At 36.4% G+C, this 14,870-nt stretch overlaps 1 protein-coding gene across 1 annotated transcript in view; it reads left to right on the forward strand.

Moving 5' to 3' along the window:
* LOC307169806 (muscle M-line assembly protein unc-89) overlaps positions 1 to 14,870 on the forward strand; it is a 536,691-nt gene that overhangs the window by 142,674 nt on the left and 379,147 nt on the right. The window contains exon 6 of the mRNA XM_079890622.1: positions 11,340 to 11,636. Within this exon, the coding sequence (XP_079746748.1) occupies positions 11,340 to 11,636 (297 nt within the window). The remainder of the gene's footprint in view (positions 1 to 11,339; positions 11,637 to 14,870) is intronic.

Here is a 14,870-nt window from a genome sequence, read left to right on the forward strand (position 1 = left end):
CTGGAGGAATTAAAGTAATTGGTTTAAAATTGGATTTTTTTTTCTCACTCTCTTGTTTATTGAAGTTGTTTATTTCTAAACGATTATTAGTGCTTCACGCTCCAGTCCAATTGGTGGCGGTAATGCACAAAAAGTTGGTTTGCCAACCGCCATAAAACTCCATTAGAAGAAGAAGAAGAAGAAGAAGAAGAAGAAGAAGACATTCTTTCATATTTCTGACTCCAGAGTGTCTGCGCTATGATAAACTCTGTGAATTAGGGATGGGGAAATGAAGCCTCATGAATCACTGAAGCTTTTCCCTAACTGTTCCGGGGAAAGATTCAAAGCATCGAGAGTGTCGAGAACAGCGCCATCTGGTGCTTATTTAAAATAAAGCAGCCAGAAGCCTGTGTTAGAAGCTCTGGCAGATGAAGCAACCACAACACACTCCATAGTTTCAATGTTATGTGTACAAATAAAAACCTTACATGTTTGTGTTTGATTTGTTCATTAACTAAATTATTTTACCCATTAAAGTGTGACAATTAAAATATAAAATGAGCTTATATGATTCAATAAGATCTAATGTAGGCCTTCTCTCTCTCTCTCTCTCTCTCTCTCTCTCTCTCTCTCTCTCTCTCTCTCTCTCTCTCTCTCTCTCTCTCTCCACACACACACACACACACACACACACACACACACACACACAATATGACACTTGTCACTGATAGTGCTTAATCAACTGTAGGAATGACAGAAAGTTGATAAAGATTTTATTTATTTTTATTATTTTTATTATTTTTGGCTGTTTGCTCTAACCATTCATCAAACACCAACACCCTCTCCCCTAATCCCACCCTAAACCCAAATACAAACACCAAATTACCTAAAATCACCAAAAAGTGCAAAGATTTTACAAAAACAAAAAGACACTACAACAAAAAATAATAGCCTAAGTAGCGAAAAATTAATTTTGCTTATTAAAATGTAGGCTAATATATTGATTAACTTTACAGCATTAAAGTACAGCACTCTCCTCACAAACTCATCATCCAGACTGAGGCAACATGACTCGTTAAATACGAGCTTTCTGACACCCAAAGCGAAAGAGAAAGTGAGAGAAAGTGAGGCTTCGTTTGACATCGATCACTTCTATAAACCAATACACACCCCGATACGGGGCTTCACTAGAAATTGTTTCGCTTGTGTGATACGCGCATCGAAGCTTCAGTGTCATATGTAACTAACATCACTACCGTGAATGTGATAACTTGCGGTTTTTCTTTCTTTGCAAATCATCAATTTATTCATTAGAACGTCACATTAAAATCACAACGTTTTAAAATCTCTCGGTTTAGTGGGGTTTGTTAACAGTCGTCGCTGTCAGTCTGGTGGGTGATAACACAACGAGGATTATTTATTCATTGCCATCGAAATCAGATTTTGGATCTGGAATCTACAACAGTATGAAGAGCACTTTAAATCCCGTTTTGTTTTTATTACTACTGTGCGGTAAGTGTGACTTATGTTAATTTCAGTTTTTACTTTTACACAGCAGAAGTATTTTGAATGTTTCAATGACGGATTTATAAAGTTATTTATTGGGTCTCATGAGGATATACCTGTCAAGTTTTGGATTTGAAAATAAGGGAAATTTTCCGGCGCCCACCGCGAGCAGTCCCACCACCCCAACCAAGCTCCAGTAGGCTATCCCTGACATTTTAAGACAGGTGTAGAAGCTAAAATTACCACTTGACATGCAGTGAACATTCACTAGCCTATAGCCTAAATGAAAACACAATATGAAGAGCATTTATTTAAAGGCATTTGCGTATTTTCTGTTCATTTAACATTGCTTGCTACATTTAGGCTACATTTTATTTTCATTCCACACATTCTTTTCATTTCATATTGCTTTTCTTTTACAGTTTTTATTTTCATTTCACATAACTTTTCTTTACTCTTTTAGTGAGTTATTGTACAAATTTGTTGCAGACTAGGCTACTGCAGATGGCAGTTATCGCGAGGCTAGTGACAGAGCATTGGGAATGTTTTTTTTTATTTTTTATTATTTACTCCGCCCGGGCCCGGGGTATTATTATTTTTTAATAACGCAGGTTAAAATACGGGAGATTTACGGGAAAATACTAATACGGGAGGACGGCGGGAAAGAAGGGTAAAATACGGGACTTTCCCGGCCAAAACGGGATACTTGACAGACAGGCGATTGTGGCGTTGTCCGGTTCGTGAACGAATCGTTCTTTTGAACCGGTTCTTTTTAGTTCTTTTCGAACCAGTAGGCTACACTAAATCGGACTGAATCGTTCAAAACAGTTCGCTTGTTGCGTCAGCGCTGATCCACAAGTTAGGCTATAAAGTTCACTTTCGGACATGCCTGAGTCCTGACAGTCCCTTCGACTCAAAATAAACCAATATCCCGGAGTAGGCATGTTACTCCAGTAAATCCAACAGTTCACTGAACTCACTGAACTCAGTGAACTGAGACATGTGCTGCTGAGAAGTGACGAGCACAAGCAGTTGATCCGAGAACAGCTGTACCTGTACGTTCGGTAGGCCTAGTGCGCGCATTCTCGGTATCAGCTTGTGCTCGTAGAACAGATGAACCGGTGAGCTGAGCATGCGTGCAATTTTTTCAGAGGGACGAAATGCATGTTTCTATATTTTGTTGAACATCAATACATGTAACAAAATAAAACATGTTTATCACATAGGCTACTGTCTTTTCACTGTATTATTTTAAAGATTGGAAACACAATGGATTGTAAAACTAAACATTTATTATTATACTAAAACATTATATTCAGGAACAGATCATTTAATTTCTAAGTAAGTTGATATACATTTTTGACGTAAACTCTTGCCAATGTTTTAAGGGTGCAAGTAAACGTTTATAATGTGTTGATCAAAACATATCGTATTAACATAACATAACAAACATACTGGAGACATGTATCGACTTACTTTTAGTTTTGTCGACTGTATGCTATAGTAAGGTTTCACACACAGGCCTATATGCTACGGTTCTCGAGTCAAGAGTGTTGCAGCAGTTCTCGGATCACCAGTACAGAACCGAGAACTGTTTCTGTCGGACACGTTCGATACGGGGAACCGATGAGCTGCAAATATGTGCGTGCGTGCGGAAAAGAACCGGACTTCCCATCACTACTGGACTGGTAATCTGAAGAGGGGGCTCTCCAAAAAATCGGCAGCTGACAGCAGGAAATATCTGCCACTGCCAGTGCCAGCTGACAGTACAGACATCAGCTGCCGCTAGTAATCGGAAGTCGGAGGTGGATGCCGCTTTTAGCCAGGCAAATAAGTTATTTTATGAATATAAAATTTAGTAGCCTACTTATTTAAAATACTTCTATTAGTAATTATTTCATATTATTTGATTAAAAAAGGTTTATCAAAATAAATCAAGTAACGAAAAAAAAAACACACTTGTACATGTGTAAATATAATTTATTATGAGTATGTGTTTGTTCAATAATTAAATCTATACATACAGAAATAAAATTCCTATGTAATCATATTGTATTTATTAAATATATATTCTTTATTCATATTAAATATGCAACACTTTAACTTAAATATAATGAAAGTATTGTCTAAAAGAAGAAGAAAATGAACTTTGTCTCATCAATTACCTTTATTTAAAATCATATTTTGCTATCATTTAAGTTCAGCTTTATATTTGTAGTAGCCTACTACTTTAATACATTTTTGTCTTTGTTTAATGAAGCACACTGTAAAAAATTATTTTGTTGACTTAACTCATTATTTTTTGTTATCTTTTTGCATGGATATTTTTAAGTTAAACTAACTTATTTATAAAAGTGTACCTGACAAATTTGGAAAAGTTTACCTGACAAGTTATGAAGTACAATGAACTGATTTAATTTAGTTAAGTTAACTTCGAATTTAAGTTAAGTCAACTAAAGTTAAGTTTTCTAAACTACATCCAATAAGTTCAGCAAACTAAAGTTAAGTTTTCTAAACTACATCTAATAAGTTCAGCCAACTAAAGTAGTATTTTGAAACCTGCAGCAGTACCAAATAATTAATTACTACTAGAACATTAATTTGTAAAATACATTTGATTAAAAAAAAAAAAAAAAAAAGGAAAATTATCGATCACTGATACAATTTACAATAGTTAAGTCACCTTTATTTATATAGCACTTTTTACAATACAGATTGTATCAAAGCAGCTTCACAGTGATAACATGAAAATAATACAACAAAGTTTGTTTCTAGAAGAAAATTGCATCATCTTCCACCTTAATTAAGGCAGATCAATAATATTGTTAAATATTAAATGTCCCCAACTAAGCAAGCCAAAAGCCAAGGCAACAGTGGCAAGAAACCAAAACTCCATCAGGTGACAGAATGGAGAAAAAAACCTTGGGAGAACCCAGGCTCAGTCGGGGCCAGTTCTCCTCTGGCCAAAGAACGAACAGTGTATGATTATGATTCAGGCAGCGTTACAGGTCAGAAGTCAGATTGGATCAGAACATTCAGAATATTTATCCAGTTCCATCTGGTTGGAAGTCGGAGTCACGCCGGTATGTATACGAGTTTGTTGAGGATCAGTGCTGATGGCTGTCGTGTCGATGAGGCCTTCACAGGGCTGATGAGGCTGGCACTTCAGGGATGAGTTGTAGATGGGTCCAGGCGCAGGTCCACCACCTGATCTGGATACGGCCCGGATCCGGCTGACTTCAGTAAACCTTGGAATAAACAGAAAGACTAACATTAGCGTAGATGCCATTCTTCTTATGATGTAACGAGTACATCAGGTGTTATATACAATACAATTTTTTTTTGCAATGAAATTGCAGAAAACAACCTTGGAAAGGTGTTTTACACCTGTCTCAATGCATGTCTTGTGGATTAATTTGTTAAATAACATTAAACAAGATCAACCCACAGCATTCAATATAGAAACATCCTTTGTTCCAAAAGAAACCGTTTAAACATTGTTAAACACATTAAAGACCTATGAATTGGCTTAAATGCCATTTTAATATCAACTAAGTTACCAATTATTTATGCACTCAAGCTTCAACAAATTCATCAATTAAACTAAACACTCTAAAATGCCACTCCCACAACATACCAACACATGAAACATCCTGTTCACAACATTCCTTTCAAAAAGAAACTCTGAAAAGCATTAAAGGTGTTGTTCCAACCCCGTAAGACTTTCGTTCATCTTCGGAACATCTTGATGAAATCTGAGAGCTGGCTCACTCCTTCATAGACTGCTGGGTAATCGATGTCTGCCAGCCCAGAAAAGTTAGTAAAAAAATTGTTACAATAGTCCAAGTGACTACAGTGGCTCAACCTTAAGTTTATCAAGCGACGAGAATACTTTTTGTGCAAAAAAAAACCCCAGACTTTTTTCAACATCTTCTCAGTTCTCGCGCATGCATCGTGGCGCTCTCGTGAACTCACGTCAGAGGCCCACATGGAAGAAAATGAAGAGTTGAATAAAGCCATTATTTTTGTTTGTTTTTTTCGCACAAAAAGTATTCTCGTCACTTAATAAACTTAAGGTTGAGCCACTGTAGTCACTTGGACTATTTTAACAATGTTTGTACTAACTTTTCTGGACCGGCAGAATGAAATTGCCTAGAAGCCTATGGAGGAGTGAGACAGCTCACAGATTTAATCAAAAATATCTTAATTTGTGCTTCAAAGATGAACGAAAGTCTTAACCCGGATTTTCACCAACTGCGGAACGGCTGCGTGTCGGCTCTGTGCTCCATCATCCTTCAATACCCACCAGGTCCGGATTTGTTGCGGAATGGCTGTGGCCATGACTGACAGCTGAGGTCACAAGGACCCACGAGATCTAAGTATATGATCGCGCGATATAAGTGCTGAATTGCTGCGGAGCTCTCCGGCATCTGGCAAAAATAGAAGCTCTGCGTATCTGCTCCGGAGGGCTGCGGATCGCCGGAGTTGGAACGCAGCCGTTCCGCATTCAATGAAAATACACACATTAACTTGTGTGTATTTTTTGTGTGTATTGAGGTTTAATGGAAACCTTCTGACTCCGCCGCCGTTCCGGAGTAGATCTGCAGCCGTTCCGCAGTTGGTGGAAATTAGGGGTTATGGGGTTGGAACAACATGAGGATGAGTAATTACAGAATTATTTTACAAGAAATGATTAATGCATGACAGAATTTTCATTTTTGGGTGAACTAACCCTAAATGAACTAACCCAAATATTTTTGCTTTCAAATGCCTAAAACTTCAGACTACAGGTTTATAAACGATTCACATGATGAATTTAGGAAGATGGTTTAAATGTGTTCTCAAATTACAAGTGACTCAAACACGCATAACATGCAGTGCGTGTCAATCACAACCATTTCCCATATTAATAAAAAGTCACATTTAAAAGTACAGATATAATAAGTTACTTATTTTACCCACATCAATTCAAATTGATAGTTAATTTTAAGAATTCCCAAAGATTACAGTGAAAACTCACCTGCATCTGGTGCTCTGCAACTGTTATGTAGCCTAATGACTGAAGTAAAAAATCCAGTTGGTGAACAAGCTTTTAGTCAACTTGACGGAACCTGTCAACACGAGGAAATACAATGAGATAATCTTCTATGTGCAAAACACTCTGATTCGAAATACACTCAATAATCTTAAATTCGTGACAACATCGTGACTAATTCATCCTATTATCAAGATTTCTTAAAACATGAACATAAGCGCGACGACATGGCACAAGATCCAAACTCCGAATAACGTTAGTAATAATGAAAACATTAAAACCACAGACGTATTAATTGTACATCACCCATATCGATTCACGTTAACATTTACTTTTCTAATTCAAAGATTGTGGTCAAAACTTACCTATATCTGGCGCTCTGCAACTGAGTTGAATTGAAGTGACTGAGGTAAAAAATTCCGGTTGATGAACAAGCTTTAGTCGACTGAACCTGTGAGTCAACACGAGAAAGTACAATGAGCGAATATTCTATGTGCAGAAATACACTTAATAGTCTTAAATTCGTGACAACATCGTGAGTAATTCACCCTATTATCAAAATTTCTTAAAACATGAACGAAATGGCGCGAGGCCGGCAAAATCCAAACACTGAACAGCAGCCTAACTTGGAAACCGTGACATTTCAAACCACAGACGTATTAACGTTACTTGATATTTATCACCCATATCGATTCAATTTGACAGTTACTTTTTTAATTCAAATATTTTGGTGAAAACTTACCTATATCTGGCGCTCTGCAACTGAGATGAAACTGAGGTAAAAAAAAAAAAAAAAAAAAATCCGGTTTGGTCCGGTAACTCCGGTTGGCGAACGAGCAGCTTTTGACTGAAGCTTGAACACAAGGAAGTAAAACAAATCAGCGAATCTTCTATGTACAAAAACACTCTGACTCGAAATGGATAATATAATTCTAAAACGAACTAAAACCTTGCATCCACTTTCACTTACTCTGTGTCACTTCTTCTGAAGACACGTAACTTAGCAGCTAAGGTCCAACAGGGAAAATCATCCAGTTTCCGCGGGCTTCTCAAAAATTCTCAGAGAGAAAAAAAATGATTCACCGAATCATCTTGAGAGGTTCATTTTCATGAATCGCTCAAATCCGCCCATGATGTATTGAATCTGACCATGAATAAGATAAAAACTGAAACAGCTATACAATTTTTTTGTGTAATTTAATTAATTTGTGCTCATAATTTTAAATAATAGTAATGTTTTTAATGTAGGCTAACGTTACACACTAAAATAAAATTGAAGTTTAGGTTTTAATGCAGTCTACCAGACAGCAAGATATATAGATAAATTAAGTTTAGTTTACTAAGTTTACTTTACAAAGTAAATTTTCTTCTATTAAAGTCATTTATACTTCATTAGAATATAATTGAAGTAAAACCAGCAGGAAATTTAGTGCAGTTGTTTCAACTTAAATGTATAAGTTAAAATAACAATAATACTTGTTAATTCAACAGACAATCTAGTGCAGTTGTTTAAACATACATTTTTGAGTTAAAATAACAATTTAAGTTGTTCATTCAACTTTCAGTCTAGTTGAGGACAAGAAAACTTAAAATTTCTTGTTGTCTGGACAATCTAGTTATCTCTACTCACAAAAATAAGTTGAAATAACTAAATTGCAAAAATATTTTTTACAGTGCAGCTGTAACTTTTGAATTAGGCTTTGTATTTGTTGTTCTGAAATCAGAATGATCGACAACAGTCCTGAACTAGATGGTAAAGTTCGTAGACAAACTTTAAGTTGGCTTGAAAAAGCCAGCCAGAAAGTTTTAAACAGTTTAAAAAATGTTCTAGCATTATTTACCATGTTTCTAGTATGGTTATCGCTGGCACCACCATTGAACAATGGTTGCTGTCACTTGACTTCCAGTTACAAGTGATTGGTTGCTACGGCGTTGGACGATACTGTTTGGCTGCCACGAAATGGCAGGTCCCTCCTAATCATAGATATATACACTAGATGTCGCCTAGAGTTCTAAACATGCGTCAAAACCGCCGCCATCTTGGAACAGGGGTCTTGTCATAGGAAGTAGCTAGGTAACGCTGCTATCTCCGCCTGTACTACGAATTCATGGATGATGCCGGACTTTTGTGCTGCATATGGATGTTCACAGACACGAACGAAATCTAAACCAGACAGCATGGGATTACATTTACTCTGTGGATGGTAGTAGTCAAATTGTTTTTTTATAAGTTAAGTGTACATTTCTCTGCTTGGAGGAAGAAAATGAACTGTGATTCTCACACAGAAAATGATCTGTGAATGTGCTGTACTCTTTAGATATTATTTGAAATAACCCTTGTGTTTAGAATGTACAATATGCAGGAGTTGATCCTCAATACCCACTTTTGGCTGTGATGTGCTGTGTTGTTCCTAACTTTTGATTTTTTATTGTAGGCTATACTTTTAATGGAAAAAACAGTGTGACGCTTGTAACCTGTAAGTACAGTCCTAATAGTATGCTTATCCTCTCCCTGTAAATCTTCAAACAGTACATCCATGATTATTATACATAGAATTCCACAAATCTTTTGTGTGAGTTTTGCACACGGATACAGTGGGCTCAAGGGCTTGTTTCTTCCTTGCAAACTGGGGATGGAGGTGTGGAAGGACACTGGAATTTGTGAAAATGTCAACTGTTTAAAGCCTTTCTTTAAAGTGAATTACATTTTGTATAAATTGTATCTTAATTTTAATTAATTTTATTCATCAACAAATTGCATGACTAATAAACTTAGGCCTACTAGCAAATGCATTATATTTTGAAAAATAAGTAATTAACTTAATATCAAAACCTTAAATTTCCTCTGGACTCAATGATAAATACATGTCTGACCGTTGGAACGAAACATAAAAACTAGAAAATCGCATTCATGACGATTTATGGTGATTTTATTTCCGTTAGACCTTTGTCTACATTGACGCTGATGCATTAAGAGGAGGGGCTCCCCTGTTCCAAGATGGCGGCTCTATTGACGCATTCGTTCCAATGAACTGCCGTATACCAGGCGACATCTAGTGTATATATCTATGCCTCCTAATATGGCAGGGCTTCCGGCAGCCGGCTGTCAACAGCAGCTACTTTCTGCTGCCAGCTGCCAATTTTTTCGCTGAACCCCTACTGGTAATCTGGCATACCGGGCAAATGCCAGGTGGGTCGACGTGTTTTTTCGACCGATACATCTCATAATTTCTTAACGGCCCATAAAACTCATACATCGGCGGCCCATTCGTTTTGTGTTCGTTCCAGCCCTGGTGGCAACAACAAATCAAGCATTCATGCATAGCTTTTGTGGATTTCTGACCTGTCATACCCTATTGAGACCCAGAATTTTTTTTTTTTTTTTTTTTCATCTCATCACATTGTTTAGAGCACAAGAAACAAATGGTAAAAAACAAAAATAATAATAAAAATAATATTTTATTCATATGTTATGCTATGTCCTCTGTAGTGAACCCCAGGACTCAGTTGTTTTAAAAATAAAATGACATGAAATTATATGTAAAGGCAAAAACAATGGGATTTTTTTTTATCAATCACCAATACATTTTTGGGTTTCAGGATTTATTTTAACTAAAATTTGTATAAAGATGATTCTCAACTATGTTATGAAAGATTTAACGGAATTAATTGATACACCATTTTACTTTAAGCAATATGTGGGTAAAATGGCCATACATTAATATTCTCATTCAATGCAAAGCATCTATACATTGTATCTAATGTGCTTATTAATGTGTTCTTGGAGCAACATTTAATGAAAAAAGAAGTGTAATAATTGGAGTAATAATTAGCAACATTTTAATAATAATATCTAATATTTCATAGGAATATTGATGTATAATTTATTTCCACATTCACTTTTTGTGTCTCCCAAAATGCCTGATAAACATGATTTAAGTCCTGATGTCCTCTACAGTGGACACGTATGAAATCAATGTCTTGTTCTGTAACAAAGTCATTTTTTGTTTTGAAACCCCATAAAGTTTTCCTGAGATGTTGGTTTAAATACAATTTGAAAAGTAGTCAGATTTAAATTATAATTACAATATGTTATTTTCCATAAGAGTGCTAGATTTGATCACTAAATTAATGTCAGGCATTTTTAAAGACCAAGGAGAAGTTGTTTTCAGGGTGAAACCTCCAAACATTTGGTATCTCTGAAAAGTCCTGAATGTGCTCTTTACAGGACACCCAGCTTGTGACATGTGACGTGTATCCTGTCAGAGAAATTCACTAAAATATAATGTCCACTACAGTAGACAAAAGTCTATTCAGGGTCCCAAGAGGATATACATTAGTTTTCACGATTATGTTAATTGCATTACCACAAAGTAATCATATATAACGTTTACAAATAATTTTCACAATTGTTCTATAAAAAGCTTAGTTTTACTGTGGGTAACACAAATTACTGTAAACAATATCATACTCTTATTTCTACAGTGCATATGTGAAGGTACCCAGCATGCAATGCAGCATGAATAGTTGTGCTGTAGAGTACCTTGTTTTACTGATTGGTTTTATTTAAATTTGTGTAAAAGCTGAATGAATAAATGTAACACATCTGTAGATTGTATGTAGATGAAGAGTGTTTTCTCTCATTAGTTTGTCAGGAAGACTGTCTGTTTACAGCTGAATAATTCATTGTTTATAAGACAAGACTAAAGGATCTGTTAAATCTATTCACTAATATCAGCAGCAGTGTTATATGAGTTTAATCTCTGAGAAACTGTTTCTGTTTGTTCTGCAGGAGTGTTTGGTGTTGATGCAGATGGAGTGAAGTCAGTGTCAGTGACGGAGGGAGATTCTGTCACTCTAAACCCTGATCTTACTGAAATACAGGGAATTAATGATATACTGTGGAAGTTTGAAGGTTCCATTATTGCTCAATTCAATGGAAATAAGATCTCATATCCCCATCTCACTGAGAGATTCAGAGACAGACTGCAGCTGGATCATCAGAATGGATCACTGACCATCAAGTATACAAGAATCAATGACACTGGACTGTATAAATTAAAGATCAGCCACAACACTGGGACCTCACCTATGACATTCAGTGTTACTGTCTCTGGTGAGGACACATTTATTATTTTTTGATTTATTTTTATAAGTTGTTTTCAATAGAGGCATTTCTACAGAACCAGTAAAATACTCTATACCTTTCACAGATCTAAAACCAACAATTAATGCATATACCAAAATAAATGGCAGTCAGAATAGGATCAGTGCTTAAACAACAAATTACCTGAAATAATTGCATTTCATTTGAATAATCACTTTGATCAAGTAATTTACACACAATTACAGACTTGCACATCAATCAAAAATTCCCCAGTGTTCATATATTGTCAGAAAGAATCAGCTGTCATTAAATATATTTTACTGCACGTTTGTCAATAACTCAATAACTATAATAAATATATATGCACCATGATCATAGCCACAGCAGCTTGCATAGTGTTAAAGTAACACTAAGTAACTTTTCAACCTTCATAATATATTTCCAAAACCCTTGTGATGGTACATCGTCTTAAAATAGGTTGAATGACACGTCTGCCATAGCCTGACGGGGTTTGTATAGTTTTTAATCGTACTTTTAAACTATGGGGTTCGGGTAGCCCTCGCGCACAAAAAGAACTACAAAATTCGACTGCTTTACGGCATAGGCTACCTCACTTCCCCCAACACGTCCTCACATGCTGTTGGACTTGTAAGTATATTGCTTATATTGTATATCACTCGGACAAGCACCTGGCGTTCTTGTTGATGGATTAGTAGACATCTTCGGAGGCTAGCTGTGCTTGTTCGATGTCCGACGATTTGTAACCATAGACTGTAAAAAATATGGACAAAGCGTCTGTGACGTCACCCATAGACTTTCTGAAGAACGGGTTTGAAGCCGTTTATGGGGGGTATGGGCGGCGCCATCTTGGAAAATCTTGGGAAATCCTAACCCCGCCCACCTTCTAACGCAGCGCGCGTCACTCAGCTCGCTCTGCTACTCCGGGTATATTTCAGGCAACGAACTATTTTTTTACAGTCTATGGCAACGAAATATGTTATAAAACACCATACTAACTCTTTTCGTTTTCATTTAAAGAAATCTTAAACATTATAGCCACACAAATGTGGTTCAGGCAACGCATATTGATTATATTCAACTGCACATAACGTTTGCCTATTTATGAAAAACAAAACAAAATATAACACAAATCTGCCTCTTTTCATTTTAAATATAATATAAAAATATTAAACATTTTATGGTCCAGGCAATATGTGCATTTGTACTAAACAACAGATTTTGCAGTAAACAACATTACCATCTTCGTTGTATTAAAATGACAAAACTCCAGTCTCTTTTTGTTAAATTTCAGTTTTATCAATATTAGCCATTATAAAAGTATAAGTAAAAGGTGTAAGAAGCTATACAAATAAAGCAAACAATTCAATCAAACATACAAAGTCAGCGCGAGTTTAACCATACATAAAGTTAAATAGCTTATAAAGTTATGAAACTTCCCCTCAGCCAAAACGATTGCCCAGGGAAAAAAATATAGATTCACGAGACCAAAAATCGCCCATTAGATACACACAAGATGAATTATATCTCATGTTTAACCACTACAGAGACGCCAGAGTCCGCGGCATTGGCGGCAAACCTCAGAACGTCAAGCCGATGTAAGACCGTTCCAGGCGGGGTACATCGCGCCGAGCACCCGGTCATCGCTGGATCAACTGGATACAATTTTCATAAATCTTTAAATAAACCACAGATTTGAGCTTTAAACAACTACATTCTCGCCTGAAAAACTCTTAAAACTACATTTCATGATACAGAAACAGTAGTATTATATGTCAACTGTATTAAAAAATGGCGCTTCTTATGTTGTCATTCTCCGTGGCGCTGCCTTGTCAGCTGTCAATCAAGCTGTCAATCAAAGTTAACCACGCCCTTATTGTCATACATTTTATATCTAAATACGATCTAAACTAACGAGTTAGAAAAAAATTCACTACCCTCGCCGTTGTCAGGCACTCGAAAGCTATCGAAAAATACAATAAAAGCCCATGGGACCAACCTGTAAAGACATGAATTTATGCTGTGAAAACGGACATTTTAACATGGGGGCTATGGACATTTGCTCCCTTTTGGGACCTTCCCCTAGCGGATTTTCGATGTATTGCAGTTTTTCGCACTTCCGGGTAGGCTTCATTTTTCAGATCAGAATGTTGCCGCTTGTTTGTAACGCGTTGTGTTTATTCCCCAATCGAACTCGTGTAACTGTCTGTCACACGTTCTACCGTCCACAGCATTACTTGATAGACAAAAATAGGACAAGAATGAGCGTCAAACAGAAACAACCCGCTTACGGGGTGTTCGAGGCGCACATACAATACAGACTGCCGAAAGTTAAACAGGGTGCGCGCAGCTCTTAAAGGGGCCACACCTTATTTCCACTCGTTACAGCTTCTATCCGACTGAACGGGGACCGGTATACAGGGGGGAGGGGATCAGGCCGTGAGTGAAGAGACTGCTCTGCGTGAGTGGTATTTACGACAGTAACGTTAAATACAAGTAGTCCACAGCGACTCTAGGGGTCGTTGTTTGACCAAAACGGAAATCCTACATAGTGGGGCTTTAAAAAAGGAGGAATTATTTTTTCACGTTTTTGTTTCACAGATGAAACGGAATAAAACTGCAAGTGCAGCACAACGAATATTATATATAATGTGTTTGACATTGTTACAGAATTTTTGAACTCTCATGGTGTTCTGAATATTATCACAGCTGAGCTTGGGCCACAAGATTGAATGGTCTTAAATTACTGACACCTGTAAATAAATCTGTGATAAATACTGACTACATGAACTTCAATCTCCATATTTGATTTTAATGTTTACATGCAATTAATTAACCATCATTAACATAAAGATCTACTTACCACATCTTCTCTCAGGTTATATAGTCCTGCTGACGTTTCGAGTGTTTGTTTCTGACGGTCTCTCTTTATCATTACAGAACCAGGTCTGTCTTCAGGTGCTAAAGCAGGAATAGTTGTTGTTCTGCTGCTGGTGTTTGCAGTTGCAGCTGCTGGTGTTTTTTACTATCGCCCCATAATCTGTTCTCTAAAACCTTTATTTGGTAAGCATAACAACTCATACAACTAGAGATTTTCCAATGTAAAACATTTTCCAAAACTATTTTCCATATATATATATATATATATATATATATATATATATATATATATATATATATTTATTTATTTTTTTTAACCACAAGTTCTGCTTGTGATTTTGATTG

This window comes from Squalius cephalus (assembly GCF_949319135.1).
Source record: "Squalius cephalus genome assembly, chromosome: 13".
Classification (NCBI taxonomy): domain Eukaryota; kingdom Metazoa; phylum Chordata; class Actinopteri; order Cypriniformes; family Leuciscidae; genus Squalius; species Squalius cephalus.